Raw genomic sequence first — 22,844 nt, 5'->3', positions numbered from 1 at the left:
GAAAGCTATATGCATCAGTAAAGATCAAGGCGAAGAAGATTCAAAGAAAGAGAAAATATTGTCCATTATTTTGTCACTGGTATCCAAACCTTGTCATATAAAAAAGATAATCTTTATAGTAGCACTGTCATTTGACACCATTTGCATGAAAGCATATTTCATTAGTATGAGAAGTAATGGAACCTAATAACCAAAAGATGTCACTGTTGCTTAATATGCTTAGTTGTATTGTCTCACAGAAAAGCCACTCACGTGTCTACATTCCATCTTCACACATTGCAACAGACCCAGCTTCCATACCTGTATTCCCAAACTTGACTTCATCACAAAGAATTGATCCACCATCTTCTTATGTAAAGGTCTCATATCTTGAGGCACAAATTTCTCATGCACCGCTAAACCAAACTCCAATATCTGGGCCTTAAAAAAACAAAAGACACGTCAACTTCAATATTTATTTAATGTCATTACAATTAATACAAGAAACAATAGCAATATCTGAATAAACTGAAAATTCATTAAACATGACAAGATCAGATTAAGAACAGGCTCAAACAATGAAATGCTGATCGTTCATTTGACTTCTTCAATTGTTAACAAAGCCCTGTGACCAGGAGGCATTCCACAGCAGTAAGGGGTTAACAGGTTGCAAGTAAAAAAAAGCAGTGACATAGTTGTGATTCACACAAACATTTTTAAATGTGCATCTTAATGTAAAAATGAACACTCACAAATTAAAAAAAAATGTAAATAATACTACAAATTTACTCAAGTCAATATCACAGAGCAGTTTTCTCAAAACCATAGACCTGTGCAAAGCATGAGTGGAAAAAATATATGTTGTTTTGTTGTGATCTTCCCAATATACCCTGTGTTTTTAGACTAACCATTTTCAGCGTAGTGAGCACACTTAGTAATTGTAGTGACCAATAATAAACTCCCCATTAGCTTGAAAGTCATATAGAGTTACAGATTTTTAAGAAAGCTCCTTCTGTGCCGTGCAAAGTTAAAGCTTCAGTTCAGTCAATATCCTGCATGTGTGTTTTTTTTTTAATAAATCAGTTCTGTAGTAAGAAAAAATACTTTTAGCATTTTCTGTTTTTAAAAAAACAACTTTGAAAGACCAATTTTCTTGTATTCTATTTTAACAGCCATTTGCTAAGGCACTGCCCCTTCATGTCCTGTCACAAGCTCTGGCACACCCCTCTGTCAGCCCTGCCCTCCCTCTAGCACTTGTCAGTGCAGGACTGCTCATGAATATTCATGAGCTTCCACTGACAGACAAGCAGAATATAAACAGATCCCTTCACTAATTATGTCACCAAATTTCGACCTATCAATACATGGAGAACGAATTGACTGACAGCTATACAGTTCTTTAGGTAATGAGAGATTGCACACATAAAACTATTGAAGTAAAAAAATAAATAAAAAAAAAAAAAAAAAAAAAAAAGAACTGCAGCTTTAAAGGGAAAAAAAAGTTTCAGACAGGTCAGCCAAGGCTGCTACAAGCAAACTGCAGGAGATACTTTGTTTGTGACATGCCAGCTGGAAGTTTATTCTGCCTCAAATAAAGCATTTGAAGGGAAAATAGTAAAAAAAAAAACTGTGAAGCAAAACAGCAACAATGACCTTTTATTATTAGCCAAATGTAATTTCTCTCCCAAATTGGAATTCTGTGCTGGCAATCCCCCTCTTTAGAGGCACTGCTTTTAGGAACTTTCTCAAATGGAAACAAAATAAAAGAATAACAAGGTCCAGAGGAACCAGTGATCCAGAAAATAATTCCTACTTATAAGCACTCAATATCACTCATACTGTATGTAGAAAAATAATTTAGATGGTTGAATGGGTAGTAGAATATGTAGTAATATGTAGCAATGTTAAAATAAACTTTTAATAGCATCAAAATATAGGGCTTTTTTTTAAATCCCTATATTTTATATTTTGATACTATTAAAAGGTTTTTTAACATCATTACATATTACTACATATTCAACTCACTATCTACTACCCATTCAATCATCTAAATTATTTTTCTACATACAGTATGAGTGATGTTGAGTGCTTGTACAGTAAGTAGGTATTCTTTTCTGGATCACTGGTCCCTCTGGACCTTGTTAATCAGTTATTAAGTGTCTATATGTATCTTTCCCTACTGCACCCTTCACTCCTACTATTTTTTTGTAACTATTTACACCCACCAGGAGTGCTGGTATCACATCGTGCTTCCTTTGTCAAATTATTTAAATTAGAAGTAAAAACATGGCTAACATCATTTAGGAGAAAGTACACTGATGTCATACAACAACTTTAATGGAGCCCCAGTTACTGTAGCACTTTATTAATTGTATGCCATTTTTGCCTTGTTAAATGTGCCTTTATACAATTGACACAGGACAGTATACTAATTACTGAAGTGAGTGACAAATTAGCTGTGCAAGTCTGAGCCAGAATGAAAGTAATAACTGACAACCTTCCTGAGCACAGTAAATAGGTCCCTGAAAATATTCTGTGGTTATGTACAAGTCCTAATTTAGGTTTGTTTGTTTTTCCCCCAGGATAATCTGACAAAATAAAAAATATATAAAATATTAGAAGAGCACTTTGATTTCCTGAGATTTTCCCCAAAACTATTTTGAAGAGTTTGCATAATTGCAGTAAACAGGCACAACTATCACCTCCCCCCTCAAAAATCTGCACATTACCTGCTCAAGCATCAATTCTCTCAAGCGTGTGATCTTCTCTCCATCCTCAGGGTGGTTGAAGATGTACTCCTTCACAAAGAATGCCTGAGCAGAACAAAACATAGCACTGTAATTAACAGCCGGGTCCAGCGTGCATAATAATGTCAATTTACGGTAATACACTAACCACTAAGAACCAGCTGGATTTTCAAAGCACTGCAAAAAAAACAGGCTTCTGTAACATGAAAGTGGCTCAAAATAATTATAAAATGATGATATCCTACTGTACTTTATATTGATTGCATACATTCATCCTGACTTTTGCTTTTTCCAGCTGTAAGTGATCAGTTACCATCACAAATCTACTGCATGTAAGTCACTGCATGATTTAACATGGTGCCCACCAATATTCTAAGAGCACAAAGGAGTATCCCTAAACTGTGAGCTGCATGGTAATTCTGATGCTACTGACCCATGCAATGACACGAACAAGAAGACTGTACAAAATAGCATGTATTATATATAGCATATATAAAATAGCATATTCCAATATGTATCAAAATGAAAGCAATCTTCATAAACAAGATTATTTTTATTGCCAAGAAATACATTGTTAATGTACCTATTGTCTTCAAATTCTATTTACAACACAGTAAATTACCCATACCAAGAGAATCCAAGCAAAATGTTGTAAGAAATTGTGTCAGTAGAATTTTGTAAATTAGGCATTCTCTATTTCTATAGAAATTTGAAGGGACAAATGTCAAGAGAAAAAATAACAACCAATTAAGTTATCTTACAAATATATATATATTATAAATTAGACAAAAATAAGCCAATAATTTTACAATAGAAAGAACTCACACGTGCGTATGAATGCATGGTTTAGAAGTTTGTTGTTGTAAGATTATTGGCTTATTTTTGTCAATTTAAATAAATAAAAATATATTTAAATATGAGAACATTCAAAAAAATAGAGCCACAACACACACACACACATATATATAAAATCAAAAACAAATCTTCGATACCATTCTGTGATTTTATTTGTGCAAGCTTTCAAGATACAGTGATCTCTTCTTCGGGCTGAAATCCCATCTTTGTGGTGGCTTAAACCAAGACCACAGCTTCATGAGCCACTACCCTGACACAAGTGAACTCTCCTCCCATGAGTGCTAAAGTCCATGTCTATAAATACTGCGCTATATGAATCCACACACACCTGTCTCTTACACATACAAATGTACAATGTAATTCTATCCCTATATACCAATAGGGACTACATAGTAGCCACACACATGTATAGGAATGCAATACCCTCCTACATTTTAACACTTACCCCCACCATTGTTATACCCTCCCGCTCCACACACACCTTTTGTAAAGCGCTGTATACGCTGTGTGCGCTTTATTAGTTATGATTTACACACCACATGCACACTCTAAAATCATTTAACACCTTCAGTCATAAATCGCATATTGCACAGGTGGAAGGGGTAGACTTCACCCACAGATAACATTCGAAGCTGCTTTGTTTTAAGTAAGTTTTTTGGCTTAATCCATTTTAACATTTCCCGAAAAAGAGATCACTGTATCTCGAAAGCTCGCACAAATAAAGGCATTTCGCTAGCCACAGAATGGTATCAACTATTTGTTTTTGATTAGTAAGCTCGGCTAACACGGTACATATACCTCTACATACAGCTCAACCCCGTTATAGCGCGATCCGCTACAACACAGATCCATAACACGGTGCTAGCGTGGCTCCCATTTAAAAACATGCACACTCTCGCACATGCACACACACACACACACACACACACTTCCCCTACCTGTTGATTGTGTGCTCTCAATTCTGTGGGGCTGCTGCAGTACTGTGAGCTGCTTTGTGCTTGTGTCATGGCCCCACCCCCTGTCATGGCCATGCCCACCCGATCCGTTTTGGCCACGCCCCATCACGCAAAATGGAACTTACAGACCGCAGATCGCGGTGAAGCACCATGCATGCGCCACCAGGATGCAAGGCGGGCGTGCAGGCGCATGCAGCGGGGCCCATGATTGCATAATCCATGATCGTGGTGGCCATTTTTTTCGCGATCCCGGTTATAACGCGGTCTCATTCTGTGGCCCCCGAGCACCGCGTTATAATGGGGTTCAGCTGTATGTATATATTATATAATATATCTCTCAGACACCTGGTAAAGGGCTGCTTTTTTGTAGGAAACATTGAGTTTCTTTTTGCCTAGGTGTCAGCCTGGTACTGCATATCTTTTTATATTGTAGCTCTATTATTTTGTACATCTGTTCTATGCACTATTTGTAGACTTTTTATATCTATTGATGCATGGTTTATGATTTTTTTTTTCTCTTGTTAGATTATTGGCTTATTTTTGTCTAATTTAAATAAATGTAAATATATTTTTGTATGATAACTGGTTGTTTATTCTTTCTCTTGACATGTGCCCCTTCAAATTTCTATTGTATTGCAGTGTGGCACAGGGGGGTGCCACTTCGATAATGCGTCATGTATTTATTTTTTGTTTTTTACCGTTCTTGCACGTTTATTGTCTTTTATTTATAACTGAGATGTTAGTATGTACAGTAAGTCTTCATTTTCATTCTCAATTTCCATGACATTTAACAGATGAACGATAACATTTTTCCAGTATGCTGACTTGGGTACTTTGGTTTAGCAAGTTCAAAGAAGGAAGAAAGCAACTTATGCTGTCGTGATGGCAATGAAGCTTACTGATCTGATATCAGTGGACAACCATATTTGTATAGTAGTTATTTCAAAAGTAAAACCAACTTTGAAAAAATTAGGCATGAGAGGGTTGGTACCTTGCCAAGATAGGGGTATAAAGGTTCTAGTTACACACAATTTTAGTGTGCATTGAAAGAGGTAGTAAGGATAAGGGACATTGATGGAGATGGATGTCCGAGTCGGCCAAGGTTACCCAGGAAGGAAATGGTCCACTGGGGCAAATGCTGTCATTTTAATTCTATAAGCTGTTGCTATGGTAAAAATATGACTTATTGATTACCATTCAATACTTCTATAAATAAATGGATGTTTGATTATGTCTAGAGGATGTGTGTGTATTTTACATCAATATGACTTTGCTTGTCCTTCTTTAGAGCCCACTATAAGATACACATTTGTACTTGGTCTTTAGGCATATTCCTTACACTGTTATTTATAATTTCAGCTTTAAATTTATAAATATATAATCATATCCTTCTTGCCTTATAAGAACATTTTGCTCAAATAAACTATTGGTAACTCCCCCTTAACCAAATTTGGTCCATCATGCTATGTGCTATTCTACCAAATAAACTGCACCAGATTAGGTTTTATGTGAGTATAATAAAAAAAATGCTTTTATATGAAGTCTGATATCTTTAAACTCTGCAAATGGATGGGTGGCTCTGTAAACAATTTCATGGTTTTGCAGTATGGCACTGACCTCTCAGGGGTTAATAGCAAACATAAAATCATAAAATAAAATAACCACTTTCCTTGCTGCCGTCATTCAACAAGATACATGTTTTCTTGGGAAGAAAAATCATGGCACTTGATGCTTGCCGTGCTTATTTTGATTCTTACCTCTTGGTACCTAGAAACACCACCATTAACTGCAGCATCTATAACTCCATTCAGACACATCGTAAGTGGGTTTATGTTCTGCATCTGCCGTGTCTGACACTGACTAATCAGTGTTCGCAGCTGCTGGTTCTTATTTTCCAACACCTCAATGGCATTTTCAAGAGGACTCATTTCAACCTTAAAAAAGATGTACACAGGACATGTATGGTAAACCAAAATATTACTATTAAAACACATTCACAAAGATCTACAGGCAGGTGTGATGGAAACAGAATATACATTTATAGACAGGCATAAAACAAAATGTTCTAAAATGCTCTGCAAATACAGAAGGATGTGTCTAGGGAATATCTAGAAAATGTAAGCGAGAGTGGAGTTGAATTTATTAAGTTTCTAGGACAATAACAAATAAGTTGTGTTCTCTTGTATAACTTCTTTACAAGTATACAAACTATTATACAGTTGTAAAACTAGACAGACATTAAAACACACAGAAAAACAAAAAAGGTTGGGGAGCACAGTATGGACAATAAAACCTTTTTATACACAAGTCAGGGCTAGTGTGCTTGATGTTCGAGGAGTTTCAGCCCCAATCAAACCACCAATAATAGTATTAGGTATTAACACACAGCTAAGAACTCAATAACAAGCTGAAACATATGTAAACTAACTCATCATATTGATGCATAAGTTCATTAGGAACAGGTTGGTGTGATAGTGAAATGTTATTAATATGATTTTTTATAATGTCCCCTGATGTTTTCGGCACTAAATATAATTGGTTTGCATTTAGTAGAGAATGCAACTAAAACTAATTATATCAGTGAGTGGACCATACCACTAACAAAAACAAGAGCTACAACTTGACAGCATGTGTGGGAGGTTTCTCTAATCGAAGATAAGCAATTTATTTAAATATAAAGCTAAAAATAACACATTCTATTAATCAGATAAAAACTGTATTATTAATCATACATATAGCATTGTCTTTGAATTTCAAAAGCTTGTATGATAGGTTTCATTATTAACATTATTAAAATGGTACAAAAGAAAGCAGGTGAATCATAATCTGCTAATTAAATGGATTTGCTATGTTTTATGGCCATACCATTTACTGTAGACACAGTATGGCAATAGTGCAATAGAAGTTCTTCTTTGGATACACTTTCATCCAGTGGCATTTTGTCTCAATAACCGCTTACAGGTCTTGAAATATAGCCAAACCAAACAGAAAGGAGTAAGATAAAATGCCCGTTCTCTAACAATGCTGAGTGTTAAGCAGCAATCAATCATGCTGTCAAATACTCAATAGAAAAATAAAACTGCAATAATGCTCCACATAATGGAAGTACTATAGGATCCTGTCTCTAGGGAGATAAAACGGGAAGAATATAAAGTATACTGTGAAATTTCATCGTCTGAGCATGTACTCTGTTTAGGTATTATAAGACTTATACAAAACAGGAAAAAACTGTGCTAAATTAGTGTATTAATCCCTGCTGTACAAGCCTGCAAAGCATTGTATTACCATGCATTGCAGGCCTATTAACAATAAAACTTAGAATGTATCTATTAATTATAAAACAACATTTTAAGTAGCAGTTGCTAAAGATAAAGACAGTAATCACAATATTTCATACACATTCCTCTCAGAATACAATACAGCAGAGCTAAGCAAACTTTGGTAAGCTGCAGAACATGTTTCCAGAAGAGCCTGTGCTAAGTGGTGGATATAGAAATCTTGCAACATTAACTCAAAGGAAAACTTGAGGAGCTCAGTATGTGCAGTGCCAATGAAGGAAAAGAGAGACACGGTGGAGACCTATTGATAGCAGTAGCATAAACTTTTTAGGGGGATTTCTTCAAAATGCATAAGTGTCGGTTGGCTACCACACATGGAAACTCCCATTGAATTGATTACGCAATGAAGGGTGGGTAGCTATCTTGGTCCTTTCTTCCATGTAGTAAAATAACAAATACCGGAAGTCCTTCCCATGGGGGAAGAGATAGGCGGAGCACTGCCTCAAAAGAATGATGGAGGCTGGATCGCAAACATAAAAATGTATTTCCAAAAAGAAGTAGTGGGACAGTCCCTAAGGGGGCGGCCCCAGTCACTTCTACAGTGCACGGCTCGGCGTGCGCTGTGCTATCAAGCCTCGCCCCCCCAGTCCGGCCGGTCCCAGTCCCTACCTTGTCGCGCACCTTTCCCCAGCGGTGCGCGACAGGTTTTCAGGGAGGTAGGGGAATTTGAAATTAGCATCCGCGACGGAGGCGTGGCCACGCCCCCGCTGGCAGTTCAGCCAATAAGGGCGAACAGCCGCGGGATGTCATGGCCACGCCCCCACAAACCCAGTCACGCCCCCTCCCGTCGCAAATGTTCCCTCTCCCCTCAGACCGCCTATTGCGGTGCAGCACTGTGCACGCGCCTCCCTCCTGCCGGGCGCGCGTGCCACAGTGAAGACTGGGGACTCAGCCCAACGCATTTCATGTAATGCTGCGCTTTGTCAATGAGTGCCACATAGGATTTTACAGGAGTCCCAGAATAGTTGTTCCACCCTCTGTGCTCCACATAAAGGGTCCCCAATGAATGGGAAACCATAGATGTTTCGGTGGTGCACAGGTGGCGGCTCCTCTGGTGGGAGTCAGTAATACATATTCTTCAGAAATAAGTAAATGTTAAAGATGATAAAATAAATCCATTTCTGAAGAATATGTATTAATGTCTCCCACCAGAGGAGCCACCACGTGTTCACCGCCGAAACAAACATCTATCTGCAAAAATACAGAAACAGAGGATATTTTAAACATTATTTATACAGTATTATGGGGATCTAATTACAATGGATATCAAGGGGACGTGAGATATGACAAGGTGAATGTTGGCCTATACAATCAGGCGACACAAGAGCAAAATGTGGAATTGAACAAGACAGTGTATATGTATACACACACAAGAAAAGAGCTAATGCATTAAGGATTCTCAAAAAAGTGATTTATTGTAGCCAACAAGTAAACTGTCAGCTGTCTATGAGTAGGTTTACTGGTTTTGCATCTTAACCTAGGCTGTGCTGAAAAGATGTGTAATGCAGCGAGCATAAGCATATAAGGGTTCCATGTAAAATGGATTTGAAGCAAAAGGTGATACTGTGCTTATTTGCATGTCATTTCCCAGAATCCCTTGCTGCAGTGGAAGCACTGTATGCTAGGCTGTAATGATGAAAAGCAGGGTTGCAGACCTGTACAAGACATGTGAATATGCTCACAAGCGATATTTTTATTTGATGCATCTCATCACATCCGGGTGCTGCGAGCTGTCGACCAATAGGAACCCACGGCTGTGAGTTCCAGAGACACTGTGATCGCCGGTCGCATAGCTCTCATTCAGTGTTGTGAGGAGCCTGCATTTAATTACTTACATGTCAGTAAGTTATGTATGTTTCTGTGTCCTCTAATACACATTTGTGCCTTTGAATCTGGTGCGCTGTGTCTTTTCTCTATTTGTTGAAGATCCTGTGAAGGACATTTTAAAGGGAGAGCGGAGCTCCCTCTTGGCAAAAGCAGCAAGGATTCAGCTTTTTAACACCTTCATTACCTGGAACCGTTTGCACGATTGGGACTTATATATATAGCATATAAAAATATTACTTGTGTGCACATGCACATGTCTCAGACAGGTCTGCAACCATGCTTTTCATCATTATCACCTAGAATACAGTGCTTCCACTGCAGCAAGGGATTCTGGGAAATGACTTGCAAATGAGCACACAGTACCACCTTTTGTCTCAAGCCCACATTACATGGACACACTTACACGTTTCCTTGCAGACCTATTCATTCTTTTTTTCTGTCTCTTCAATACTCATCATACATCTCTCCATACTTCTATGAGTTGTCTGAATCTTATGCACTGTATCCACATTTAGGGTCCAAGTTTAACAACTATATGTGAGAACAGGCAGGATACACTGGTCAAACATTTTCCTTTTGAGACACAGTGGAAGGTTCACTTCTTCCCAATGCGCTCCATCCCATCTTCAGTCTCCTATTGATTTCATTTTCAAAGGTTCATTGATACCTGATGGCCAAAGTAGACATAGTTTTCTACTTCATCTAGTTCTATTCCGCTTATTTAGGTCTTTGTAGAGTTGAAGCATTTGTTGAGCATCACTTTGGTCTTATTGAGATTCATATGGAAGCCCACCATCTTTCCTACTTTGGTGAGTTCTTTGATTTGTGGCTGGAATTCTTCTTTTGGACTTGTTGCAAAAATAACTATGTAATCTGGAAATCGTAGGTGACACGTTTTCACGGTTTCTTTTCATTCCCTTTTCTTCTCAATTAAGTATCTTAAACAATTCTTTAAGTTTTGCTGTGAAAAGTTTTTTTGGGTGACATGGTGTCTTCCTGTTGCACATTCTTGCTGATCCTTATATTACTTGTATGTTCATGTAATCGTAAATGTACCTTATAATATCAATGAACTTTTCGGCAACTCTTGGAACACATCCAAGTCGAACAAGAAGTGCTTTCCCAAAGTAATAAATACTATAGGGCCTATGCTATAAGCATTCATAAGCCACTTATCGAGCATTTATCGGCCAAAATGCCTACTCCGATTCTCTAAGTGGGAGATAAAAGACTGAATCGCCAACATTTGGAGCGTTCAAAAAAATTTTTGCAGAGTAAGCGGTGATAAGCCACTTATCAGCAGGTTCTGAAACTCGTGCAATTCTAGTAGCCATGATTAGCTTATCGAGGCCTATCGTGGCTCTAGAGTGGCGAGTTTCTCCCAACATCCTTACCCCAGGTAAAGTTGGCGTGAAGGTGGTGAGAACCTGCTGAGAGTCGGCAAGAGAGGACTTTTTTTTCTGCATCGGATTGATGCCGGGGGTCTCCGGGGCTGATACCCATTAATATCAGCACCGGAGACCCCCGGCTGGAATCCCATGCAATAAAAATGCATTTACAGGCAACTTCATTACCTTTGCGCCTAACCGCTAAGGCAATGAAGGGGTGAAATCCTTCCGCTACCAACCAAGGGCCAAATACCCCCTTCAGCCACAATAAACACTAATACTCACCTCCTCTACCCTCAAATGATTGATACCAGAGGCCACGGTGTCTGGGGGTCCTCAGGTGGTTCCCGCGGGTGTCTGGGGACCTGCGGTACCAATCCTGTGTCATGCATTTTTTTTCAATACATTTAAAAAAATAAACTCCATCTCTCGCCCCTCCCCCCAACAAATACAGTACTGTAAAGGGCAAAATAACTATTATCCAGATATGAATAATAGCTCATTTGCCCATTATTAAATAAAACATTAGCCAGCATAAAGTACATAAACCTTTCTACATACTCCTGCCATCATGAAGGGCGTCCCCATCAGCCTACTGCAGGTCCATGTCCTCCGATGCCAGCAAGAATACATGAAAAAATACAATCTAATGGCCCCTAACCCCTTAATCACCTTAGCGGTTAATAACCGCTATAGTAATTAAGGTGTTAACCCACCCTCCCCCGCTACCCACCCGGGAGGCCTAACCACCCACCCCGGGACCACTATACCCACCCTGTACCCATTGATTGGCATAGTGGTACATCATACCCATATAATATGGGCATGATAAGCCACTATAGCAGTCAATGGTCACCCTAAAAAAAAGCATGAAGGCCAAAAATACACAATAAAATATATACACAAGCACCTAAACACCCCAATTAAATAAATAAAAGCACTAACCAACAAAACAATTAATGAATTTAAACCACTAGCCAACAAATCGATTAATTAATAAAAACACTAGCCAACACATCAATTAAAACCAGTAGCCAACAAAATAAATAATTAATTAAAAACGCTAAACAATCGGAAAATGAAATAAAAACAAGCCATCCAAATTACAAACAATTTAAACTAAAAAATAAATAGAAAAAGAAAAAATTTCAAAAGGAAAAAAACATTTGCCAAAATATGCATTGGCTGTCACTGTATTTATCTGTACCTAAACAGGCACAGATTAATACATTATCAGTCAATGGGCAATGAAAAACATAAAAATAAAAAATACAATAAAAACACCTGTAAAAATAAAATTACATACATTCAATATTTTTCTTACCTTTAGAAGTGTTGACCCTCCAAATCCCGGTGTTTCAGGAAGCTTTCATACCACATCATCATCCAAGTCAATCAAACGCCATCCAATTTGAAGATCCGGAACAGGTAACACAATTCTTCTTTCTTTTATCACCTTCTTCTATCTTCATCTGTCAGTATTTATTTCTTATCTTGTCTCCTATTCATTTAAATGTCCTGTGTCACGTGACCATGGGAATTAAATGCATAGGAGATACCGGCACCCCATAACGGGGCCTGTATCTCGGGAAGCAGGTGGTCCCCGGACCTTAAATTAACGCGGTTCTGCTCTGGAGACCCCCAGCTCATCTACACTAGTAATAAAATTTATATTAAAAAACATTAATTTCAGGCAAGATTTGCGCAGGGAGGCGGCTCTCTCTGAGAGCTCTCTGCAGCTGAAAAAAATTGCCGGGTAAGACCTTTTCAGAGAGGCAATCATCACGTCGCTGGCTACTCGTCCATTTTGGGAATTTTGCTACCACAGGTAATCGAGGCCCGGCGATTTTTTTTCACGAACGCTTGGAGCATAGGCACCTATGTATTCACTCACACATGGTGGAGGAAGAACACATTGGTTCTAACCTGTATATGGCAAATAGATCTAATCTTCTCCACTAGGCAGCTCTGCAGTGTCAGACTCAACATCCTTTACCAAGAATCAACATTTCCACCGAAATACACATTTGCAGGAAACTAAATCTGGCACGTAGGTTGTTGTAACTATTTTTATGACGTGACATGTTAGGTTTTCAAAATATTTGAAAAGATTTTGTAGCTACTCACCACTTCCCGCTTTTCTACTTCAAACCAGCGAGAAATACCAGGCAAACTCTGCACCAACGTCAGCGCAGTTCTTTCTACCCAGAGGCTCTTAAAAACACAACATTTATTTATTTGATAACTGAAATTTTTTAGCGTCAACTTACATGTGTACATATATAGAAATGTTTACACACATATATGCATAGTAGAAAATATATAGATATAATATATATATATATATATATATATATATATATATATATATATATATATATATATATATACAATAAAGAAATAAAGGGAAACATTTTTAAAATATATAATGACAGGAAAATATAGTATTATAATATAAGGCACAGAATATATCAAAGCATTGACGTGTGAATATTTATTATGTACAGAATCAAAATATATTTTCTCACATAATGTTGAAGTGCTTTTCCATTAACAATACATATAAGGAGGTCAAATTGAATGACACTACTTGCAGGCAATAATTTGTTTCGCAGAAGCTGACAATAACTTTCTTTCCCTGGAAAAATATCTCTAAGTGACAGAATGAGTATGTGTGCAAAAAAAAATAATCTATATATAATATATATATATATATATATATATATATATATATATATATATATATATATATATATACACAGTATATATATATATATATATATATATATATATATATATATATATATTTCTACTCAGAGCTCTCTCTGTTTTACAATAAATAGTTTGCACAATACTGAGAAGTGATCCTGTCAAATAACCTATATTTATCACCAAAAAATCTCCAGAGGATCGAAGTGTTTCTAGGGGATTCACATCCACATTTTCATGCAGATGATAAATGTCTACTTGTAATTAGACACTTTATCCCTGTACTGGGAATATTCTGATCCAAATAATATCTGCTACTACAAAACTCATCTGTGTTAAAAAAGCAGAAAAAGGAAAATTGCAAAGAAGAAAAAAAGTACCTAGTAACTATCACTGCACCCTAAAGCTAACACATTGCATATAATAATGTATCGTAGTAGGGGTTTGGTTTTTTTAAGTTAATAGCTTATTAAAAAATGTACGTACCTTGAATTCATTTTCTTTGTCCTTGGTCCCTTTGTGAAAAGGTCGGTCATATCTGAATCTCCAAATGTGATTAACTTTGTAAAAGCTTTTGATATTATCAGGAATACCCTCTCTCTGCAGAACCTCTTGGCTTTCAGGTATTGGAGTCACTGCATAGATCTGCAAATCTAGGAACGGAGTTAAGGGCATTCCAGGAGACTTCGGGTATTCATAGAAAACAAATATTCATACACACACACAAACAAAAAATCTACAAATATTTTTGGACTGAAATTTTGCCCAAAAGAAAGAAATATCAGCTTAAACAAAAAACAAACAAAAGTCAACATTATTTTATTTAGTATCAACAGCATGCAATGCCTTCTATAGCAAACATATACACACCACTAATTTTTTGCTGATTTTGCAATAAAGCTCAATTGTGTCTGTAAGGTAAAAAAAAAAAAAAGCTAATCTGGAGGGGCTAAATCCACCACCTACAAGTAAACAGACTTTTAAAAAAGAAAACATTTGCTAACTGAATATTGTCAGTGCTCAGGATACTAAATTATGTAGTGAATACCACATAAAATACCATTTGTGAGCACATTCATATGTCTCAGATGGGTCTGCAGCCCTGCTTTCTCTGTTATCTCCCAGCATACAGTGCTTCCACTGCAGCCAGTGAATAACCAATCCCAGCCTTAAAGTTGCAGTTCAAGCAATATCATACGTGGTTTTTTTTTATAAATAAATCAGTTTTGTACTATGAGAAAATACTTGTAGCAATTTTTTTTGTGCAGAAAACAAAATGTAAAGACATTTTTAATGTATTCTAATGTGACAAGCATTTTTGTTTCTATAGCAACCATTTACAAAGTAACATCCCCTTCCTCTTCTGAGACAGGATCTGGCACACCCCTTTTGCCCTCTTTCTAAACCTTTCGCCTGCCTGGTCACACGATCTTCCACACAGAACTTTGCATCTTGGGAAATCTTCTGCAGCCCTAACAGTGATATAAAGAACCCCCAAGCCGAATCTTCAGTGATCGATTACTGGAGAACGGATCTACTGTATCGGCAACTTAGCTAATCACTTGTCAGTGTGCAGATTGTATTGATGCACATATTGAATGGGAACATTATTATTTTTTTTTTTTTTTTTAAACGGCAGCTTGAACTGCAGCTTTAATCCTAAAAACGTATATATGTATCTGTGGCAGATACATATAAAAAAGTAAGAAGGTCAAGGCCTCTGATTTATTAACAATTAAACCCTAAGTTAGAAAAGAATATTAGCATATAGAGGAAAACCCCTACCCATGTCTCTTTACCACATCTCATATGAGTTATATTTACTAGTTTATAGTCAAAAAGTCTTGCAATTGAGTTACAAGCTCCACCAGTAATGATATGGTTATGTAAAAATGACAATTTACACCATGTACTGTGCAGATATTTTTACTAAGCAGTGTTATTACATAAGACACTTCCAGTGCAGGAAGACACCATACAGCCCATTCCATTGAACAGGCCTTAAAATGTCTTCTTGCAGGCCACCAGATGGTGTCTTATTCCAGACCACTAGTTCGTAAATATGGGCCATATTCCTCCGCTGTGAAAACACCACTTCATATTTGGAGGGGGAAAACATTTTGCTTGCCCATAAATTACTATGCTTCCCCAAATAAGGCTACGCTGGAAAATCAAATAGAGATGGCTTCCAGCGATCACGACCAATCAGTCGCGCCGCGCTTACTATAAGCGCACCCGACGGCAGCAATGCATTTGTTTTGCCGCGACGTCGTGTCGCTGGCACTATAAGCGCAGCCTTATGAAACTTTCTTGATATTTCAGCAGCTCCTTCCCTATACAGAAAAAATGAACCAGAAGTAACATCAACATAAAATCTGATATACTGTTCTGAGCTAAGTTTGGACCTGCAGTTCTCCACTAATCGTAATCAATCAGAACAAAAGTATTTGGCAAGGTATGGAGTATTTGTGAGAAAGAACAGCGGAAGAGGGTCTGAGCCTCTGCCACGGAGAGCCTGGGGCGATATATATTACCTCTTACTAGATGCAGCACCTCCACCTGAGAGGGATTCCAACAGAGTGGGAGTTGTTCCTCACAGGACACCAATATAATGATATACACACTGGCTGTACAATAACAAATACCTTTACTAACAATGCACAGTGACCTTACATGCGTAAACATCACATACTCCTTCCCACTAGAGACACAACTACCCAGAGCGTCTCGCAGGACGCAACCCTCCACCGTGTTTCCCACACTGTGTTCAATGTCCCACACCTAAACCCCAGTGTGGTGACCGCGCGGCCACTAAGGAGAGAGTATATAGTTGGTGCACTTGGTGTATGTGATTACCTGCAGCGCTCGTGCCAGCAGACAACTTCGCAAAGGATCCGCAGACATGTGATACCTTCAGCGGCTTGCCACTAAGGTAATGAAGCTATATAATATACATTGTAATACTATTGTAGATGAGCAGGGGGTCTCCGTAGCAGAACCTTGTTGATTTCAGATCCGTGGACCTCCTGCTTCCCGAGATACAGGCCCCGTTATGGGGTGCCGGTATCTCCTAAGCATTTAATTCCCATGGCCATGTGATGCGAGACATTTAAATGCATAGGAGATACAGGCCCCCCATAATGATTCCCTGATGAAGAGACCCCTGTGATTTCGAAACGCGTTGGAATAAAGGACAAATCACTTTGTGAACTCTGGACTCTGTACCCCTTCACTCGGTGCTTGGAAAGATCGCGACGCGCTGTCGCTCCTGAGTGACGTCACGAACCCGGAAGCGCCGGATCGGAGAGTTGAACAGCGTGTGTCCCGCTGCTGCAGAGACTGTCTAACCCGCGGACACTATTCGTCTGTATCACGAGCTGGCTGAACTGCATACTACTGTGCCAGAGACCATCCAGGCCCTACTTTGGGATCGAGTGACCGTGACAGGGAGAGCTGTGTGTGCTTACACTGATGACATCTCCACTGGCGTCCTGATTGGTGCATGGGTAACATTAACCCTTGACATGCCTGTTTAAATTTGTTTTAATGTACGCTTAATACTTACCTCACTTTGTTGTTTATTAATATAATTTTTAATGCACTATGAGCGTCGTGCGCTGAGTTTTTTGTATTTTCTGTCTGTCTAATTAGGGGGTACCTGATCCATCCCTGGTGCCATAGCTGCAGACGCTCCAATATCTATTTGAATTTACAAGGTCACATTTTATATATTTATCACATATCATCACTTCACATTTGCATTGTTTGTAGTTGTGCACTTATTTTTCACTTCTTTCCCCCATAACGAGGCCTGTATCTCGGGAAGCAGGGGGTCCCCGGACCTGAAATCAACACGATTCTGCTCCGGAGACCCACTGCTCATCTACACTAGTATTACAATTGATATTAAAATCTTGTGATCGCTGGCGAGATATGCGCAGGGAGAGGCGGCTCTCTCTGTGCAGCCCTCTCTGCAGCTGGAACAAATCACCGGGTGAGCCCTTTTGAGAGAGGCGAACATCACATCGCCGGCTACTCGCCAGTTTTTGGAATTTTGCTTTTACATGTAATCGAGGCTTTCTGAATACTGTGATAGCAACGCTCCAAAAAATGGCGGCGTAAAAGGCCCAGCAATTTTTTTTTAATGAAACCTTATAGAATAAGCCCCAAAATGTTTTTATACCAAAAAAGCTAACTAGGACAGAGATAAAAATGATCTGATTGCCAATCACTGAACAAGCGATAGAATATTGTTAGTTAGAAGAACGTTCATCCATACAATGCAGATCATGATCCATGCAGATCAAAGAAAGAGACAAAGTGGTTTCAGCAGTGAGAAAAAACAGCAGCTTCTATGATGAAAGCACGTCATATAAACTCCAATTTCTGAATAAGAACTTAGTATAATGTAGAAAAGTATAGAAGGCCTTAGTGGCTCTTGCTAATGTATGGATACATTGTGCTTCCGCTTGAAATATGGTTTCATCTGGTTGGTTGGCATGTTGCATTGCAATAGCATGGGGGAATTCAGTTAGCATCCGCTGTTGGAAGGCCTCCAGTCTCTCATAATCATGTCCTCGGCAAACAAACTCCTTGTTCTAAACATTAAAAGAAAACGTCATTAGATGTTATACTACTATTGAATTTGTATTAAAACAAATAAATAAAGACTAAAAAAACATATGTATGGTTAAATTGTAATCTTCATCTGTTAGCTGAAAAAATTGCAATATTTCAAAAATAATGAGTCCCTAAACATTATATTGCATTGATAAAAGGGAATACATTGTGAAATCAGTATATCTTTTTTGGTGGAGACTTTACGCAGCAATAACACATTCCTATTATTACTCCAGGTACATGCCACCTCACTTTTAATTGTTTTTATTAAGCTGATATTGTTACAATATATGAGGAATTCTGCGCTCGTGCTGTCCCAAGTGTTTAGAATGAACTGCAAGTCTCTTGCTGCCGTCCGCTGGAGAACTCCAAAATCTCCTATAATGTGAGTCCCCCAAAGGGAGCTCACAATGCAGCACAAACGAAAAGAAGCAGAAAAGCGCACTGAGGTGCAGAATATAAATGTATATATTATAACAGTCCAAAGATAGGACAAAACATTACATCAAAGAGTAAGATAACAATAAAATAAACTGCACTTACAACTAACTCAAATGGTGCGAGTGGGTGACCGGGAGGTCCGGAAGTGTAGCTGCAGAAGCAGATTAACCAGGTCCGGACCTGTGGAGCTCTGTCAGCTGTGCTTTCCTCTCTTCTACCGGTCTGCCTCTCCACCAATGATGACTCACGTAGCAGCCCCTCGTGACCTCTACGCGTTTCGCACTGTGTGCTTCCTCAGGAGTTCTCCAGATTAAGCACACAATGCGAAACATGTAGAGGTCACGAGGGGCTGCTACGTGAGTCATCATTGGTGTAGAGGCAGACTGGTAGATAAGAGGAACGCACAGCTGACGGAGCTCCATGGGTCCGGACCTGGTTCATCTGCTCCTGCAGCTACACTTCCGGATCTCCCGGTCACCCACTTGCACCATTTTAGTTAATTGTAAGTTCATTTTATTGTTATATTGCTATTTGATGCAATGTTTTGTCCTATCGTGGGACTGTTTTATCATACTGTATATAAATTTATATTCTGCATCTCAGTGCACTTTTCCGCTTCTTTTCGTTTGATATTGTTACACCCAATTAATTTTATATTGTTTGAATTAAAGCAATTTTTTAATATCTACATTATTTACATTACTATCAGGGGTATTTAAGTGTGCAGCATAAAAGATCTGTGCGCTCTCTTTAACTACATACATGATTCCAATTGCCTGCAGTTATAGCCTGGGGTACATTTTGGGTTATGTGCAAGAAGAACCAGACTTGATGGATTTTCAATTAAACTAAATGTAATCTTGGTTAATACAGTAGTTGATAGTTGTTATGTAATTTTCTTTGCAAATTTATTGGGAGGCGAGTAACAGTAGGTTATTTGTTTTAAATCTGCATCCATAGAGGTTTTAAATGACACGCAATGTAATATTTTTTAATGTCTGGCACTGACAACCCTCCTCCCTTTTTTGAGGAAAGCAGAACTGATATCCTTTTCCTCCAGATAAATTGGAATGTACATTTCTGTACTTCTCTAAGGTAGCTGGAATGAATTTCTATTGGTAGGGCATGAAAGTGATCGAGTGGTTTTGGTAAGATATTCATCTTGACTGCTATCATTCGGCCTAGCCACGATATTTGGAATTTATTCCAGTCTTGGAGATCTTTTTTTAATTTGGATGAGAAGCTTTTAGACGTTTTGTTTGTACCTGTACAAACCCTGGTAGTTTTTTTGTCAGGAAGATACTAAAATATTTGATCTGTGTTTCCTTCCATTTATAATTAAAATGTAGTTGTAGTAATTTTTCTTCATATTTTGGTAGAAATATTTTGGTTCATATTTTGGTAGACATATTTTGGTTCATTGCCTCGGATTTATCTAAATTTGTTTTATATCCTAAAAAGGGACAATGCACACATCAGCGCACCACGGATTAATAAAATATATCAATATTTAATATAAGGTCACATAGACCACAAATGCACAATAATCAATTAATAAATGAACAAACATCAAATAAAAAACATATAATACATATGGCTTCTCCCACACAGAGGATGCTAGACCAAAAATAAGCTTCAAAGAAGCCCAAAATCAAGTCTAATGAACACCCACTATGGGGTTTCTAAGACACCTAGATATAAAATACCCAAATGAGGGGAACGATTACTGACCGCAAAGTGGTAGCAGTGTTTTATATCCTGAAAGGATTCCAAATTCAGATAAAACAGTCAGTTTGGGAGTGATGTTAGTGGATTCTTAATCGTTAATATAATGTCATCTGCGAAGAGGTGAGAGTTTGGATGTTTCCTCGCCTATCGTAATTCCATGTATATTTTGATTTTTTTCTAATTGTGCATGCTAAAGGTTCTATTATTAATGCAAATAGAAGGGGAGCACAGGACACCCCTGTACTGTACCATTGGCTATTTTAATCTTAAATTCCGGGGGAGGCGATTGTAAGTCTCTCTCTATGCAAAGCAAATAACTGCAGAGAACATATACGAGAGTACAATTCCGCAATGGCGTAGAACGGCGTATGTTATGCCGGGTACAGCTAGTTTAGAATAGAAGCAAATAGGTATGCTTCCTTTGTCTGCTTGTTCTAAAAAGAGGATTGTACAGTATATCACATGTTCAAGTATTTTGAAGGAGGGAGCTAACCCCTCCATTTCTTTGTACATGCATTGGCCTCTATGATCTAAAAGAAAAGGGGACTCCAAATAAACTTGTCCAACTATAAAGGGAGTATTCTGTGCTCAATCTGTTCTTATATTGAGGATCGGATTTATGGTATCTGGGGGAGTCCCACTTCCTGACACAATCTTTATATTCACTTAAGCTTCAAATATTCTATTTCAAGTAACTTATAACATCAACTTTACATTGTTATAAGCAATGTAAGAAAACGATAACAGTAATGTAAGAGATGTGTGCAGAGTTACATTTAATGGTGACCGATTAGGGTGAAATGATATCTTGGCTTTATTGAGCCTGTTCCTTTATCCAGGCATTACATACAAAAACAACAAAATAACAACCTCCCCCCCCCCCCCTTTATAAGGGCTAACTAACTTCCCGAGATCCTATATGCAGGACTGGAGGGATATTCCCATTACCAGCCTATCACCCATCTTTCCCAGACTTTGCCAGACCCAATCTGAGGACCTCTTCTAGCAACCATCTTCCTCAGCAGCTCACTAGCGCCATCCTTATCCTGTTATTCTAAACAGCTGTTATGTATGATCTTGGGTGTAATATATACAAAGAGAATGTATTACAGTAAAACTACTAATTCTTCACGTTTCAAAACTGTAAAATATTATATTTATGAAAACATATCTAGCATGTGACCATTCAGTTATTTCTACACATTTATTACTCACTCTCAGGAAAAATGGAAACTTTTTCCCATAAAATCCAACCCTAAAAAACTCAGGCTCCAAGCGCTGCTGATCCATAATTTTATCATACAGAGAAGCTTCCATCATCTGGGAACAAATATAAAAAAAATGCAAATGTTAAAATGGATTACATTACAATCTATTCTACTAATTTCTATTTGGGGGGTGCAGTTATTCTTACTTTATGGTTACCACAAAATGAACCTTTGAATCTCCTGAACAATTATAGTCAATATGGCTGCTAGGTCAGCCTTCACAAAAACCTACAAATATGGGCACTGGGGCAACCAATAGAAAGCCGCAAGATGATTTCACAGCTTTTTGTTGGTGACCCCAGCAATTATACTTGTAGTTTTTTCAATAGACTACAAATAATAAGTTAATTTTAATCAGCACCTGGAGCGCCCCTGGAGCTGAAAGCAGTGCAGGAGCCCATGGATCTTTTAAGGTGAAAATAAAATATTTCATTTTGGAGGAGATTGCTGCTATAAGGACCAAGTTATATGGCATCAACGAGAGATGGCATTGATTAAAGCTTTACGAGCTGGGTGAGGTTGCAACACACTAATGTCTACAAAGCACTAGATGACCACATTGTTCCAGCAAAAATCAGAGATAGGTGAACAATGGACAATATTCTAGTTGAGTTATTCATGTGAAATATACTTCTTCATGATCTAAAGTATACAATACATGAATAATCATGTGTTTTTTGTTAACATAAAACATAATTATAACTATGAATTGTACTTCTGAAAAGTGCATGCACAGCTCAAAAATTGTTCTCGCTTGCAACTGTGCTAAATGTAAGAAACGTATTTTTCAAGGCAAAGCATGGAGAGAAAATGGAATAAAGTGACAGACCTAAGTGCAGGTTTAGATATATCTGTATCAGACTAAAAACTCCCCATATCCCAAGGATACAAAATTAACACAAAGACATGCTTCATGTAAATGCGTCTTAACCCTCTGGGTTCCCAATGACGTAGCTACTGATACTCCAGGGGCCCCATGATGTCATAA

General features: G+C 38.1%; 1 protein-coding gene across 5 annotated transcripts in view; it reads right to left on the bottom strand.

Annotated features, from left to right (window-relative positions):
* Nucleotides 1–22,844, bottom strand: part of DOCK4 (dedicator of cytokinesis 4) — a 446,778-nt gene that overhangs the window by 25,401 nt on the left and 398,533 nt on the right. For all 5 annotated transcript variants that reach the window (XM_075600022.1, XM_075600024.1, XM_075600026.1 and 2 more), the window contains 7 exons: nucleotides 21,804–21,908; nucleotides 18,256–18,397; nucleotides 14,286–14,452; nucleotides 13,218–13,304; nucleotides 6,295–6,471; nucleotides 2,709–2,792; nucleotides 301–420 (listed from right to left, as the gene is read on the bottom strand). In XM_075600022.1, the coding sequence (XP_075456137.1) occupies nucleotides 301–420; nucleotides 2,709–2,792; nucleotides 6,295–6,471; nucleotides 13,218–13,304; nucleotides 14,286–14,452; nucleotides 18,256–18,397; nucleotides 21,804–21,908 (882 nt within the window). The remainder of the gene's footprint in view (nucleotides 1–300; nucleotides 421–2,708; nucleotides 2,793–6,294; nucleotides 6,472–13,217; nucleotides 13,305–14,285; nucleotides 14,453–18,255; nucleotides 18,398–21,803; nucleotides 21,909–22,844) is intronic.

Source organism: Ascaphus truei, chromosome 5 (assembly GCF_040206685.1).
Source record: "Ascaphus truei isolate aAscTru1 chromosome 5, aAscTru1.hap1, whole genome shotgun sequence".
Classification (NCBI taxonomy): domain Eukaryota; kingdom Metazoa; phylum Chordata; class Amphibia; order Anura; family Ascaphidae; genus Ascaphus; species Ascaphus truei.
This window is presented reverse-complemented; position numbering and strand designations above follow the sequence as displayed.